Source organism: Cajanus cajan, chromosome 11, assembly GCF_000230855.2.
Source record: "Cajanus cajan strain Asha chromosome 11, NIPB_CcT2T_4, whole genome shotgun sequence".
In the NCBI taxonomy this organism is placed as follows: Eukaryota; Viridiplantae; Streptophyta; class Magnoliopsida; order Fabales; family Fabaceae; genus Cajanus; species Cajanus cajan.
Genome location: NC_138527.1, coordinates 34,644,400 through 34,658,392, shown reverse-complemented (window position 1 = coordinate 34,658,392; position 13,993 = coordinate 34,644,400). Strand labels below are relative to the sequence as shown.

The 13,993-nt window shown below is 31.0% G+C and overlaps 2 protein-coding genes across 3 annotated transcripts; one reads left to right on the top strand and one right to left on the bottom strand.

Annotated features, from left to right (window-relative positions):
• Nucleotides 1-686: 686 nt before the first annotated feature.
• Nucleotides 687-5,813, top strand: LOC109801286 (Mob1/phocein family protein). 2 transcript variants are annotated; one of them, XM_083066184.1, is made up of 7 exons: nucleotides 687-845; nucleotides 2,522-2,570; nucleotides 3,663-3,771; nucleotides 3,923-4,016; nucleotides 4,775-4,908; nucleotides 4,986-5,165; nucleotides 5,382-5,813. In XM_083066184.1, coding segments are annotated over exons 1-7 (591 nt in total). In that variant the 5' UTR covers nucleotides 687-822; the 3' UTR covers nucleotides 5,384-5,813. The 2 variants fall into 2 exon arrangements, with proteins under 2 accessions (XP_082922310.1, XP_020217908.1); XM_020362319.3 differs by having other exon boundaries at nucleotides 688-845; nucleotides 5,002-5,165.
• A 988-nt stretch (nucleotides 5,814-6,801) lies between these two features.
• LOC109799799 (plant viral-response family protein) lies at nucleotides 6,802-11,016 on the bottom strand. The gene is made up of 3 exons (XM_020360432.3): nucleotides 10,698-11,016; nucleotides 9,343-9,832; nucleotides 6,802-7,525 (listed from the first exon to the last, which is right to left on the bottom strand). Exons 2-3 carry the CDS (start codon nucleotides 9,687-9,689, stop codon nucleotides 7,045-7,047), a joined length of 828 nt encoding a protein of 275 aa, XP_020216021.1. The 5' UTR covers nucleotides 9,690-9,832; nucleotides 10,698-11,016; the 3' UTR covers nucleotides 6,802-7,044.
• Nucleotides 11,017-13,993: the final 2,977 nt, after the last annotated feature.

The following is a 13,993-nucleotide window of genomic DNA, read 5'->3' as shown; positions in this document are numbered from 1 at the left end:
GAGTCAAGCTAGACTAATTCATGCTTACCTTATGTAAATTTACATGAGGTAGTTGGTTTGACAATTTTAACAATTAGACGAAAACATATGTAGTAACTTCCTTTACCTTCTCTATTCATGGGAAGTATCTATTTTGTAAATATTCATAAATTATATATATATATATATATATATATATATATATATATATATATATATCAACATATACGTGAGTATTTATTAAAATATAAAAATTTAAATAAAATAATAAAATAACTAATTCAAAATATATTTATATTAAAAAAATTGTCTAACATATATTTTATAAAACACATGACATATATTATAATAAAAATAATTTAGACCAACTTATTTAAATATTCTCCAACTCTGAATGAATATATATATATAATCATAAAATAAGTAAATCTCAATTAATTTCACTTTATTTAATCTGACTATCTTTTTATATAATTTTTTTAAGCAAAATCATTTAATATTGCATGGATCATAGAATTTATTGAAATTAAAACGAAAAGTAATGTAATTTTATACGAAAAAATAAAAAGATACCTTACATAAAAAAAGAAGAAGTGATCCTATGTTAAAGTTATTAAATAAATTACATCACGCACGCGTCATGCCGCAAGCACCGAAAGGACCGAGGAGCTATTAAAATTTAAAAGTAAAAATGAAGGGTGATTCAGTAATTGGAAAGAATAAAAAAAAGAATTAAAAATAAAAATATTCGAATTCTAAAGTCGAAACCTTGTGAGTGGAAAAGACGCCAGAAGAGAAAGAGCAAGTCGAAAAGTTTCTATCGCTCTCTCTCTCACACGAGCCATGAGCCTCTTCGGCATAGGAAGGTGAGTGCAAAAGTTTCCATTTTCACTACGATTCACACTTCATAACTTTCAATTTTCCTGCTTTCCGTCATTCGATTTTTTTTTGCATTTAATGGATTATTCTTTTCACAGTTTCTTCTGTGATCCGATCACTGCTTTGTTCATTATTTAAATGGGCGCTTTTATTTTTCAATTAAACAATTTTAATCTGGATCATGCTTTTGACATTCAAGTGTGCGTATTTGGGGCAATTTGGTTGGCAGTACTACGATGTTTTCAGTGATCTATTATTAATCCATCATACTCTTTGATAACCCCCTTCTAAATTTGGTGAGCACGTTCAATTGGAGTGGAAATTTGTCATGCATCATGCATGTTTAGGAATAGGTTATTTTAGGGAAATAATTTCTTTTTCTTCTAACGGAATAGGTTAAACTGGTTTTACTTGCTCATATGTGAAATTAGGATGAGTTTGGTGACTGGCGAGTGGGATATGTTTGGATATGTCGATCTTAAATTAACTGAGAAATATTCCATGGGATATAAAGGGGGCTTTGTGGTTACTTTGTTTATACACTGACATAAATTTGGATTGCTTGCATGGTGAACTTTCTTTCTGGTCATTGTTGAAGTTTCAGAAAGAATTAGCGTTTGAGATTTTGTGAAAGAGCCTTGTTTGTCTGGTTTAATTTTTTTCCCACTGTCCTGCAGAATATGATATTTAACCAATCTATCCGAGTTTCTGAATCTAAGTATCTTACATTGTTTGAAGTGTTTTTTCATTAATTTTGATTTGCTGTCCTCTTATCATTGCTAGACACTAATTGTAACTCTTAAACTGAGGAGATTTTTAACGTATTGCAAATACTGACACGAGTAAACATGTCTTTGTCCTTGAAAGTACGTGACAGGAGATATTTCTTCACGTCCCTTTTGACCAAGAGGAGACAGGAGATCACTCATTCGAATGACAAACAATTCTATGATCTCATTTCTGCAAATGTTATACGGATGACTTTAAATTTTTCTTTATCTGTGATATGTGGCATATGCCAATCGCATCTGTTCCCCTAGTTAATGTGAACCATATTTGATTTCTGAAGTATTAAATAGTAATCTATAACTAATAAATTATCACATTGTTGACTATTCATCATTTCCTCACTTCTGTAACTGTTTGTATTTGTATGGAAACAAACACTTGAATCTTTTAATTCTTTCAAATTTTAATATGAAGATGAAAAGGTTTCAGTTGTCTGTTGTTACCACTTCAATTTATTGTCTATAGAATTCCTTCACCGCCTCTAGGTCCTATCATCTGATCAGTAATCCATCTTTAGCATTTCAAAGCCATCTGGACCCTTTTATGTTGATATTACTTTTCCTTTTATTAATATCAAACTAACCTGATTTATTGTGGTGACAGAGACTGCTGTCATAACTACTCATATTTGGCCCACACTTTTTTATTTAAACATCTGCTGATTATTACTAGTTCAAGCAGATGTTTGTATGATTAAGACATTCAAGTTTATTAGACTTCCTCCCCTCACTAAATAGTTCCAAATGTGTGGAAATCACTAATTGTATGCTTGTCAAAAGTGCAAAAGATGTTGGTGATTATTTTTAGTTATTCAGTTTAGTTTGATTCTCTTAAATCCTTTGTTAGTATTCTCCCTGACATTATTCTGCAACAGAAACCAGAGAACTTTCCGCCCGAAAAAAAGTACTCCTTCTGGAAGCAAGGTTGGTTACTTTTATTTTTCTGGAATCCTTTGGATATTTAATTTAATATATTTTCTTTGTTTAAATTGTTCTTGAGTATTATAATCTTTTTTCTTCATTAAAATCCTTGGGCCTTGACATTATGAGCAAGTTAGTTTTTCATTCATTATTTCACACGTGCATGGGATTGGGCGTGTCTGTGGGTGGGGGCGGGGGGTGGGAAGGAAGTGATGGTGAAATGCTTATCTTACATACTACTCAACAAAAGACATCTTGAAACAAAAAATTAGATTTCTCTAACCACTAAAATGTTATTTTGTTAGAAAACTCTTTCCAAAAGCAACTAGGAAAATCTCTGCAACTAAATCATATTTCATTGATCTTAAAAATGCAATGTTAAAAGGATAAGAAAAAGGAACACATTTAGAAGTTATATAGATTGATCCATGACGCAAATGAGACTACTTTTTGTCAGTGAAGATTTAAGAAATGGATTTACATGATATTTACTGGATTCATTTTGAAGTATTTAAAATTATATTTTATAATATTACTTTGTTATGCACACGTACTCCAAAATTGATGACATATGTCTACTGAGCATGCATGTGCTACAACAGTAGTTTCCAAATTTTTGGTATATTTGTGGGTTATTTTTTGGAAGATGCACAAAATTGTCTTGATATGGCAAGTTGGCTTCTTTGTTTTTTATTTTTTTTCAATCTTTGTGGGAGTAGTAGGGGGAGAGGAAGGATGAATGACCAAATTTTGTCAATTTGGAATTGTGAGTGATTGAGTTATATATTTTCTCTATATTCGTAGATATATTTTAGATTTTTTATTTCACATCTTCCAATTCCCTGTATCTTAAATTTTTAGAAAATTGCGGTATTGACCAATAGTATTGTGCAATTATAACTTTCAGACTGCAAGATTGTTATCTACCCTTGATTTTAGTTATAATTTTAGTTTTCTACTCACTTCTTGTGATAAAATATGAGAGGGAAAAGACAATAATTGGATGGTCTGTCCTGGCTCTTATAAGATTCACCCTGCTCTAATAGAAGTTGAACAAAATTTTTCTGCTAATTATTATAATTATGATTATTGCAGGGAGCTCAACTTAGAAAACATATTGATGCCACATTGGGTAGTGGAAATCTGAGGGAAGCAGTGAAGCTACCTCCTGGGGAGGATTTAAATGAGTGGCTAGCTGTCAACAGTAACTATCTCTCTCTCTAATGCACTGTTAAGAGCAGTGTATATTCTCATTGCAGTTTTCTTTTGCCTTCCATTCTCTAGTTTCCTCAACTATGTATTCATACAATTCTGAAATGCAGTAATCTGACTCTTTTTCTCTGCCTTCAATACAGCTGTTGATTTCTTCAACCAGGTGAATCTGCTTTATGGCACCCTTACAGAGTTCTGTACTCCTGAGAATTGTCGGACAATGTCTGCAGGACCCAAGTATGGCATATTTAACTGACTGGTTTCCTTGTTTACCTTTCTTTTTGAGGGGAAAAGCATTTGTGTGCTTCTAGAAATTCAGTAGGTGATATTCTTTTAATTATCTTTGCGGTTGAATGAGAAAATCACTCAGCTCCTGTGTATCTATTATCTTGAGATAATAGGTAATTAAATTAAATGACTATATAAGTTTAAAACAATGGTTTGTGTTTTTGAAGCTTATATCACTTGCATAAATTGTAAAATCCTTTTGTGTATCCCCTTTTATAAGAATAATTTGAATTTAAGTTTGTTGCTTTTTGATAGTTGCTATTTATTCCATGTTGTATGCTTTTGGTCACTTTGTTGATAAATGGGGACCTCAATGCGTAAAAATTTAAAACAATTAATTATGTCTTCATTTCTTGCTATATGTTTTTGTTTAAAATTTGTGCCTGTCTAAAATCTGTGCCTTAACTATTTTTGGTAAAGAAAAAAATTTATTTTACATAGACATGTTAAAATTGTTATTTCTTCAATTATGTGTGTTCATTTCTTTTCTTTGGTTCTGCAAAATCATTATAGTTTGTAATTTGTATATTCAAGCTAGTTGTGCATTTTCTAGAATCTAGACAATGTGTAGTAATGAGTGAGTTTTGTGCCACCTTTCTGGAAATACATTAAAGTATGCCACTTGCATGTGTTCTAGATCCATTTGTACTAAATATTTATACATATATTGCTCTTATGTTGTCTTGTTTTTTGTCTGAAAACTTTAGGTATGAATATAGATGGGCAGATGGTGTACAAATTAAGAAACCTATTGAGGTTTCTGCTCCAAAATATGTAGAATATCTAATGGACTGGATTGAATCACAGCTTGATGATGAATCCATATTCCCACAGAAGCTTGGTGAAGATTTTAATATTTTCTTTCTTAAAGATTCTTAGATTCTATGATTATCATCTTTTTCATTTTGGTACCTTAAGCTATGAAATCATGTAGGTTCACCATTTCCTCCCAACTTCAAGGAGGTTGTGAAGACAATATTCAAGCGGTTGTTCCGTGTATATGCTCACATATACCATTCTCACTTTCAGAAAATTGTGAGCCTCAAAGAAGAGGCCCACTTAAACACTTGCTTCAAGCATTTTATACTCTTTACCTGTGTAAGTCTCATTTTTCTTATTTATTATGTATTGAAATAAGTTATTTGGCATGCTGCTTTCCAAAACTCTCTTTCAAAAAATAATAGTAATTAATAGTGTAAACTGCTAATTATTATCTTCATTTAGGGCAAGAAATTGTTCCTAATGTATGTAGGTTTTTTTTTCTTGTCTAACATTGTAGATTTTGTTTGAAATTTACAAGTTATTGCTTTGCAGGAGTTCGGGCTGATTGACAAAAAGGAGCTGGCACCCCTTCAAGAGATTATAGAAACCATTATCATCCCGTATTAGACATATGAACTGGGACCCACCCTCTGTGAAAATCTTATCCTAGGAAGCATAATTATTGTTTTACTATAAATAGAAACTGCTTTTTAGTACTTGACTTCAGAAAGTCTCGTTGTATTTGTTGTGTTAGATGTGCTTGGGAATGGGATCTAAGTTATCCTACTACGTAGTTTATACATGGCATCATATACCATGCATGGTATATGCGATCATATGTGCAATGAGGCATCATAATTAAAAAGTTAATTGTAATGGTTCATATATGCCAAATGAAGACCGTACTCTTGTTTTATCACGAAGTTGTAAGGTTGTTGCTGGAATATTGTTCATTATTAATAATTAACATATGAACTATGCTGATTTCTGTGCTTTTGTTCATGCTTTTTCAATAGGGGCAGTTTGCTTTCTAGTTTGCTCACATATGTATATACTTTTTGGAAAACTGCATACAAATCAAAATACGAGAAAACACTGTCTAGTGCAAATTGAAAAAGGTTTGGCTATTGTAATTTTAAAGTTAGATTGGAAGTGAATATAATTTTGATCAAATTGGAAATAGTCAAATACATCATAACAGAGAGTAAGAATTGTGGGTACAATATTTATAAGCTTAATCAAACATAAGTTCAAGTTGTATTAATAATAAGAATAAGAATGCAAGGAAGCTCATCTTGAAGTCAATATAATATTTTGTTTTTAATCAGTTGTGTCTATGAACATTGTGCTAAAAATGTTCCATGAAAATATAATGAGAAAGGCACAATAATAAATAAATGTAAGTTTATAAAATAATAGTGAGTTTTATTGTAATTATTTTTGTTATCTTGATTTCATATGTTTGAAGTTAAACATGAAAGAACCAATATCCGACAAACATTTGCTTGATAAACCTGTAGATGGGATATTGTAATTAACGTTCACAATTTGCTTAGTAAAGTCATAATTCCAACGGTAGTTTTTCTAATCAACTATTCTTTAGAAGAGTCCAATCGCAAGATCGAATAATTTCAACTTTCAACTTTCAAGAGAGGGCCAGAGGGTCATTCATTCATGACGTTCGTTACAAAAACTTAAGAACAAACAAGTTTAAGTATGATTCTCGTCGTATTTTTGTAATCTTCCTATTAATAATAATAAAAAATACTTAACACCAAAAACACGGTGACCCTAAACAAATCAAAACATGTTACTTAGCATGATAAAAAGAAGTTAGCCAGCGGGACCTCAAATTTTCAATCAATGAAGGTATCATGGCACAGCTTTTCATTCTTTATTATTTTGTCTATAATAATGGTCCTGGTAACGTGCAACACGACAGTTTAGCGAACGCATCATCTCAAGGAAACAGTACCAAAAACCAAAATCATCTTCTAATCACATTGCAGAGAAAATATTTTCCTTGTTCCTTTGACATTCGATTCCTAAACGTTGTTGCACCACAAAAAATGTATAACTTTTTTTTTTTTTTTTTTTGGGGGGGGGGGGGTGTGTTACTTCTCATCATACATGCGTGAACCTTTTGACTTCAATATACAGACACGTTCTATAAGAAACTATTTCCATTATCACCACAAAAAATAGCAACACTACTTCATTCTTCATCTAATCCTGCATGCAAGCTCATAACTTCAGAATTCCCATATCTTGAAGCTGCAAAGACATATGATGCCACAGTTCCCACAAGGACCGCAAGAACCGCAACAAAGAGCTGAAAGTTAGCAAGCAATTCACCCCGAACCTCACTATCAATAGAATTACACATGACATTATTGTCCCTGAGCTTACAACCACTTGGCATCATAGGGCCATAAAGAACAAACGCAGTCTGATAGAACCATAAGCCTTGAAGTGTTATAGCAATACCATTGCATAAATCCACTGGAAAGCTAGTTGGCAAAAAGGCCCCAGCAACTGAAGATAAAATGCAGAGTCCAACTTGGAAGACGAGGAGAGTGTGGTAATAGCCCTCAAGGCCCTTGTGTGTTGTTGAATGAAAGTAGAATAGGAGATACTCTGCAGTGAATGCAGAGGCAGCAATCAAACAAAGAGCACCTTCTGGCAAGGGAAGAAATCTGTGTAAGAAAAAGTCACAAAGGGAAAATGGTTAGAAAGATATATAATAAGAAGCTTGATATAGGTTTCATGCAGATCATGAAATAAAGTATATAATCAAGCACAGATCGCCAAAATGTTAGAAAAAAATATAGTTAAAGATTCAAGACTGATGAATTATGATTTGGAAAATAAAGACCTGTAGAAGTTGGAAAAAAATGAGCGGCATCAAACATTTTAGAACCAAATTTCAGAGTGTGCATGAAGTATGCGTCACATCACTCACAAGAGTCACGATTTCTTCACCTAATTTTTTATGATAATTAGACGAGTCTTTTTCAGTTTTTTCTTTACATCTTATCTGATTATTGCTTGACCAAACAAAACAAAGTATGTTAGATTGAAAAATTAGTCCTTACAGCTGAAAACTTTTTCCATTTCTTTTAGTCCCCACATGAAAAAACTTTACACTTTGTTACTTGCATGGAAAACGTTTATGAAATAATCTTTGTTATTTGTGGACATTATGAAGGTATTAAATTTAGTCCCTTAACAATATTTTTTGTCTTTTAGTGACCATATGAAAACAAATTTACTCGTTGTCTTGTTCCCTACATGAAAAACTAAATATTTTGGTCCCTATATCTAACTAACAATTTTCCAATTTAGTCCCGATAGAAATAATACTTTAGCACCATTATAGTATCAACGAAAAGTGGGGGACTAATTTGTATAAACTTGTTCCCGTAGAAACTAAAATATAGAAATTTTTGAAAAGGACTAAACTGAAAAATATGAAATGTAGACACCAAATTTTTAATTTAACCTAAAATAAATTAAGGTGAATAGCATAATTATTAGCCCACTCACAGCAATTTTTTTTTGTAGCCCCACATCCTCCAACAGACAATGATTCAATCATTGAATCAGTAACAAACTCACAGCAAATCAAACACAACTAAAAATTGTCACATACTACAGCCTATGAAATCTATAAGTGAAAAATGCAATGTGGCACAAAGAGCTAAGGATGCATCATGTACATAAAGTACCAAATCTTACGTTACACAATAGTGGGGACACTAGGCTACTTAAGAAATAAGAACTAATATATTTAGTGGACACACACAAGGAAACTTGGCCAATTCTTGAGAACGCCCATTTAAAGAACAATACAAATAAAAAACGTAGCTTCTTTATCGGGACACTCTCATGAAGTAGAAAGACAATTATGGGAAAGAATATATATGGTTATCAGATATACTCTGTAGAAGCAACAATATCCGACTTGAGAGTTAAATATCCAACAAAATCAATAGTGTGCCATTGTCTATCTAATGGAATAAGTGTTTATTTGACTATCTCTATTTTAAACACAAAATCTTATCTTGTATCTTAGCAAAGTTCTGTAACTATATTACTATCTCACCAATTTTTGTTAACTGTTTCAATCAGAATTCCATTTCTCATTTGTTTTCAACAATTTTAAAAAACCCAGTTTCCTTTGAAAGGTAACTTAGTACATAGTGTCACCACAACAGTATCAGTAAAACCCAAAGATTCATTTTGCACTATTTTTTCCTTTAGTTAATTTACAAATAAAACCAGATACCATGAATGAAAAAGGAAAAATCCAACTACTTCTGAAAAAACAAATCTATTACTATTAACCAATTTTTAACATTAGAAAAGGCAGAAAGAAAAGTAAAATCAAGACTTGGATTGACAAAACTCTAACCTGGGCTGATTAATTGAGTTAATCAGTCTTAATTCTTTAATAATAAATAGCATAGTTTATAGAATTATTTAAACAGGTATTGGAGAGAGGGGAACTAACCTGGTCTTTTGGGAAAGTAGGGCAACAACACCAAAGATGAAGAACATAAGAAGCATTCCTGAGTGCTCAAAGTCATTCATGTGGGAGGGGTTAAGGACTCCACCAACAAAAAACTTGAGGTGGGTTGAATATAAGAGCTCGATGCACATGTCAATGAAAGATCCAATTGCAATGACATAGAGCTCCAAGTGCTTGAGCTTCCCATCAAACCCTGGCACAGGATTCCAAACCCTGACTTGAAATGCCACAGGATTACGAACATATCTCACCACAGAGCCCCATATGTGCCACAATCCAACTAGAAGAAACAATGTCCCTGGCAAAGCATGACCCTTGAAAGAACCCATGCTTGTTGTGATTAACTTTTACTACTCCACAAAATATAACCTCCCTAGTAGTAATCAACTTGACTCCTAATGATTCCTTAGCTGGACCAAATCAAATAGATCGTCACCGAAGAATCCCCCCTTTATGAAGTTACCTATTATTCCTGTTAACAATAATGGCACCATCAGTTTTCAAACATCGAATAGCAGCCTTTTTGGACAGTATCTTATAAATTATAATTATAATAAATCTGCTTTTCAGTTTCCGTGCCTGCTCTATCTGCTGGAAAATTTTTAAATTCTTTATTACTTTTTGCTACAACTTAATCAAATTGTTTAAAAGCTCTCCTTTACAACAGGATCCGATAAGGCTGTTGAATTTCCCAGAGAAACTAACAAAGCCAAGAGCTGTTGACTAAGCAATCCTAGAGACGTTCTGGTTCAGTGCTTCTAGAGATTCACTTGAAAAAGAGTGATTTTCAGAGTCAAATCTGAATTCCCATTCTTCAAGGAGAGAAAAACAAACACCGACCAAATTTCTCTTAACCCAAGTCAACATTTGAAACGGTGAGGAGAAGTTGTTCTCATTCACACAAACCCATCAGAAAACCAAAATAGATCAACGAAAAGCCCCTCCAACCAAGTCAAAATCAACAGAACAAAGAACTCCACCAGGAGGAAAAATTTAGAGAAGGAAACGGAAGAAGAAAAAATAGAGATCCATCAATAACTCTGAAAAAATTTCAACTCCTATCATCAAAACCCAACAAACTCTAACCCATCTTGTTCTGTTGATTAAATCAGAAAGCATAATTTTCCATTCCCCTCCCTAGCATATCTATCAGAGACAGATTGTGTATGTGGGCATGAAAGGTGAGATTTTTATAATCTATATCAGATGCATAATTAGGCACTTTACACTGTGGATAATGGGGTTCTGAAAAAAAGGCATAAGCATAATAATAATCATAAAGTAAGAAAACAACAATGATGAAAAAGAGAGAGAGAGAGAGAGGGTGCTTTACTTACCACAGTAGTGATTGGTTTGGATGCAGAAAGTACTGTCTCCTCTCTTTTCTCTCTTCACTCTCTCTCTCTGATTCAAAAAGCTTCCTACGTTCGCTCAAATCACAACTTGATTGAATTCATAAACAGAGACAGAAAGAAAGAAAGAAAGAAGAAGGTTTGGTTGCGCAAACTGCAAAGAGTGGTGTGATGAGGGGGTTTGAGGGATCTGAAACGATTGCTGTTTGGTTTTTTGGTGTAAAAAAAGGTAGAACAACGTAGTTTAATCGACAACAAAAGTCTCTTTCCTCACTTGTTTTTGCATACACAACTGGGCACGTACATTTAACATTATCATTTATATAACATTATTTTTTATTTTATTTTTTGTTTTGAGGTGGGGTTAAAGCGATATAACAATAATTTAAAACGAATATAATATAGATTAGGTGGCTTATAAAGAAAACTGTTTGTCAAAAAGATAAATTACATGCTGTGTGAAATTAATGTCTCTGTCAATATAAGTATATTATAGAGTGTCTTAGAACAATCCGAACCTACGCTTTCTTTATTAATAATCGAAAACACGCTTAAAGTTTGACCTAAACATTTTGTTCATACTATCTCAACTTCATCATCATAAGACTGACTCTAATGAATCTCAGAACCTGTTTGTTTGATTAAGTTCAACTAGAAATCATAAAAATGTAACTTAAAAGAGTTATATAAAGTTTATTGCATCAACGAAGTCCAACTTGTGTTTCGTTGGTCAAGATTATGTTAATTAGAATTTGATTAATTATAGAAGGAAAAAAAAAAGGCATTCTCAATTGAGAGATAAATTTCATGTTTTTTTTTTTTTTGTTAAAGAGAGATAGGCTTCATACACACGAAAAAAACATTACAAATTTATTTTCAAAATAAAAAAATTGTTTCACTTTAATTTAATTTTAATTAAAATACTTTTATAAAATTATTGTCATTAAAAAGCTAAAATTAAACTTTTTCTATAAAATATATTTTTCAATTATAATTTTTAAACATAAAAATAAAATAAAAAATCTCCACTTTAAATTTAATTGAAATTATTTTATAAAAGTAATATAGCTGAAGATTAAATTTACAGGCAATTACTTAAACATTGACCCAATATTTTGCGTGCACTCTAATTCTTGATTATCAACAGAATATTGCGTAGGTTAATGAATTACTGTGATTATTACTATAATTATTATTATTAAATGATGCAAGAATTATAGTTTATGTAGGGTGGTGGGACTCTAGTGGGTTGAAGAATATGTTCGAGATTTGAGATTTCCAAATTTCAAATGTTCCAATCTTTTTATAGTCTGGCGCCTTTGCATTTGCATGTTACTCAAACGTGGTAAGGTACGCTGACAAGAATAATTTTACAAAAATAAATTTGTTTTCAAGTAATAAAATATACTTATTTTAAATTAATAAAAAAAATATAAATGGCTTGCTGAAATTAAAAATGATCTTTAAAACAAATTGTCGTGTGATTAAAACTCCTTTGTCTTGGTTTTGCTACTTCATCTCATCCAATCCAATCCAAATGTATATACTATTTTCTCTTTTTCGAAAAAAACTACAAGTTAATGCCTGTTTTGGCACTTGTAAATAAGAAAATAAGTCAATTTTACTAAAACAAAATTAAGTAAATATTATTAGTTGAAACAAGGTTGTCTTTAGTAAAAAAAAAATTGCAGTAAAAACCAAAGGGAATTTTTATATTTTTATGTTTTCTTCCTCTTCTCTTTATATATAAAATAATTTTGTAAAAAAAAGACTAATTTTTTATGTGAGAAACTAACATGTGTTTCTATGCTATATTTATACATAAATAAAGAGAATAATATTGTTTATGAAAGCTTTATGTATTCATCTATTTTAGGCCATTTTATCTTTAATCCTTAAACAGAAAAATATAAAAGTAGTAATTATTCTTATTTCTTCACCATTTTTTTTTATATTCTTTACCTTCTCTTTTATGCACATTTTATCAATCGGGAGTTACTTCTACTTTTACTACTCACATAAATTAACTATATGAATAAGCTATTCAAATCCTCCGATTATTAATAACATACTATTACTTTATTTAATCTTAATTATTTTATTTTATTTTCTAAATAAAATATGTAAAGATAGGAACTGTCTCGTTTATACTAAATTTTACCTTTTTAATTTAAAAAGGTTAATTAGTTTTTTTAAACCAAGAAATTTACTAAAGTTTCACAAATGAATCCCACTATAACCAATAGATTCAACATAATTGGTTGAACAAAATACATGAATATTGTAAATAGGATGAAATTGAATTTGATTTCATAGATTAAAAAAAAAATCCTATGATATACTTAATTTTTCACATTTTATTATTCATCTCAATTTCAATTTAATATATTTCAATGTTAATTGTTAAATAAAAAATAAATGCATAGTACATTTAACTTAAATTAAAATGCACTTTAAAATTTAAAATACATGAAAAATTTTGCAAATAAAAATTTATTAATAAATTCTAAGATTTAAATATAATTTTAGTTCTTGTAAAATAAATAAGTTTTGATTCTAGTCCCATAATATTTTTTTTTCTATCCCTCTTAAATTTTGAATTATTTTTGAGTTCTCCATTATTGTGTGATTTTTGTTAGTTACTTGAGTATTTATTAGAAAGTTAAGTGATCATCCTTGATGAAACTTTCAAATGCATGTGATATTATGACAACATGTGGCAATTCTAAATTTTTTTTTTATGGATTCTTAAAATATGTTATTCATCAATGAAATAAGCCTTAGGATCAAGTATACTCACTTTAGGTTTTAGAGAAATAAAAACATTAAAAAAAATATTGGGACCAAAATCAAAATTTATTTAAAGGGTGAAAAACAATCAAAATTTTTTTTTACAGAAACTAAAATTGAAACTCGTTGATTTTATAGGTGTTAAAAACATATTAATTCTTAAATCTTAAAACAGATGGACATGTATCTTAGAAAACTAGTTTAGGATCTTGTGCATTCCTAGAACAAATTGTGGGTGTCAGTGGTTCGAGTGAAGAATATTCCGAATGGCTCTCTCTTGTCGGTCAATGGCAAGCAAGGCTTTACCATGTGGAATGCCATTCTGAAGGCACTTTGTGGTTTTGAAGGAAGGCTTTGTCTTAAAGCTAGGGAAGGAAGGGGCTCTTGGATGTTTGGCACGTACCTTGGGTTCTTAAGGAGCCCTAGTTGGGTGGTTCCTTGGGTTGTCGTTTAGGATGTAAGGATGCATGTGAAGGATTTGTAGGATGGAC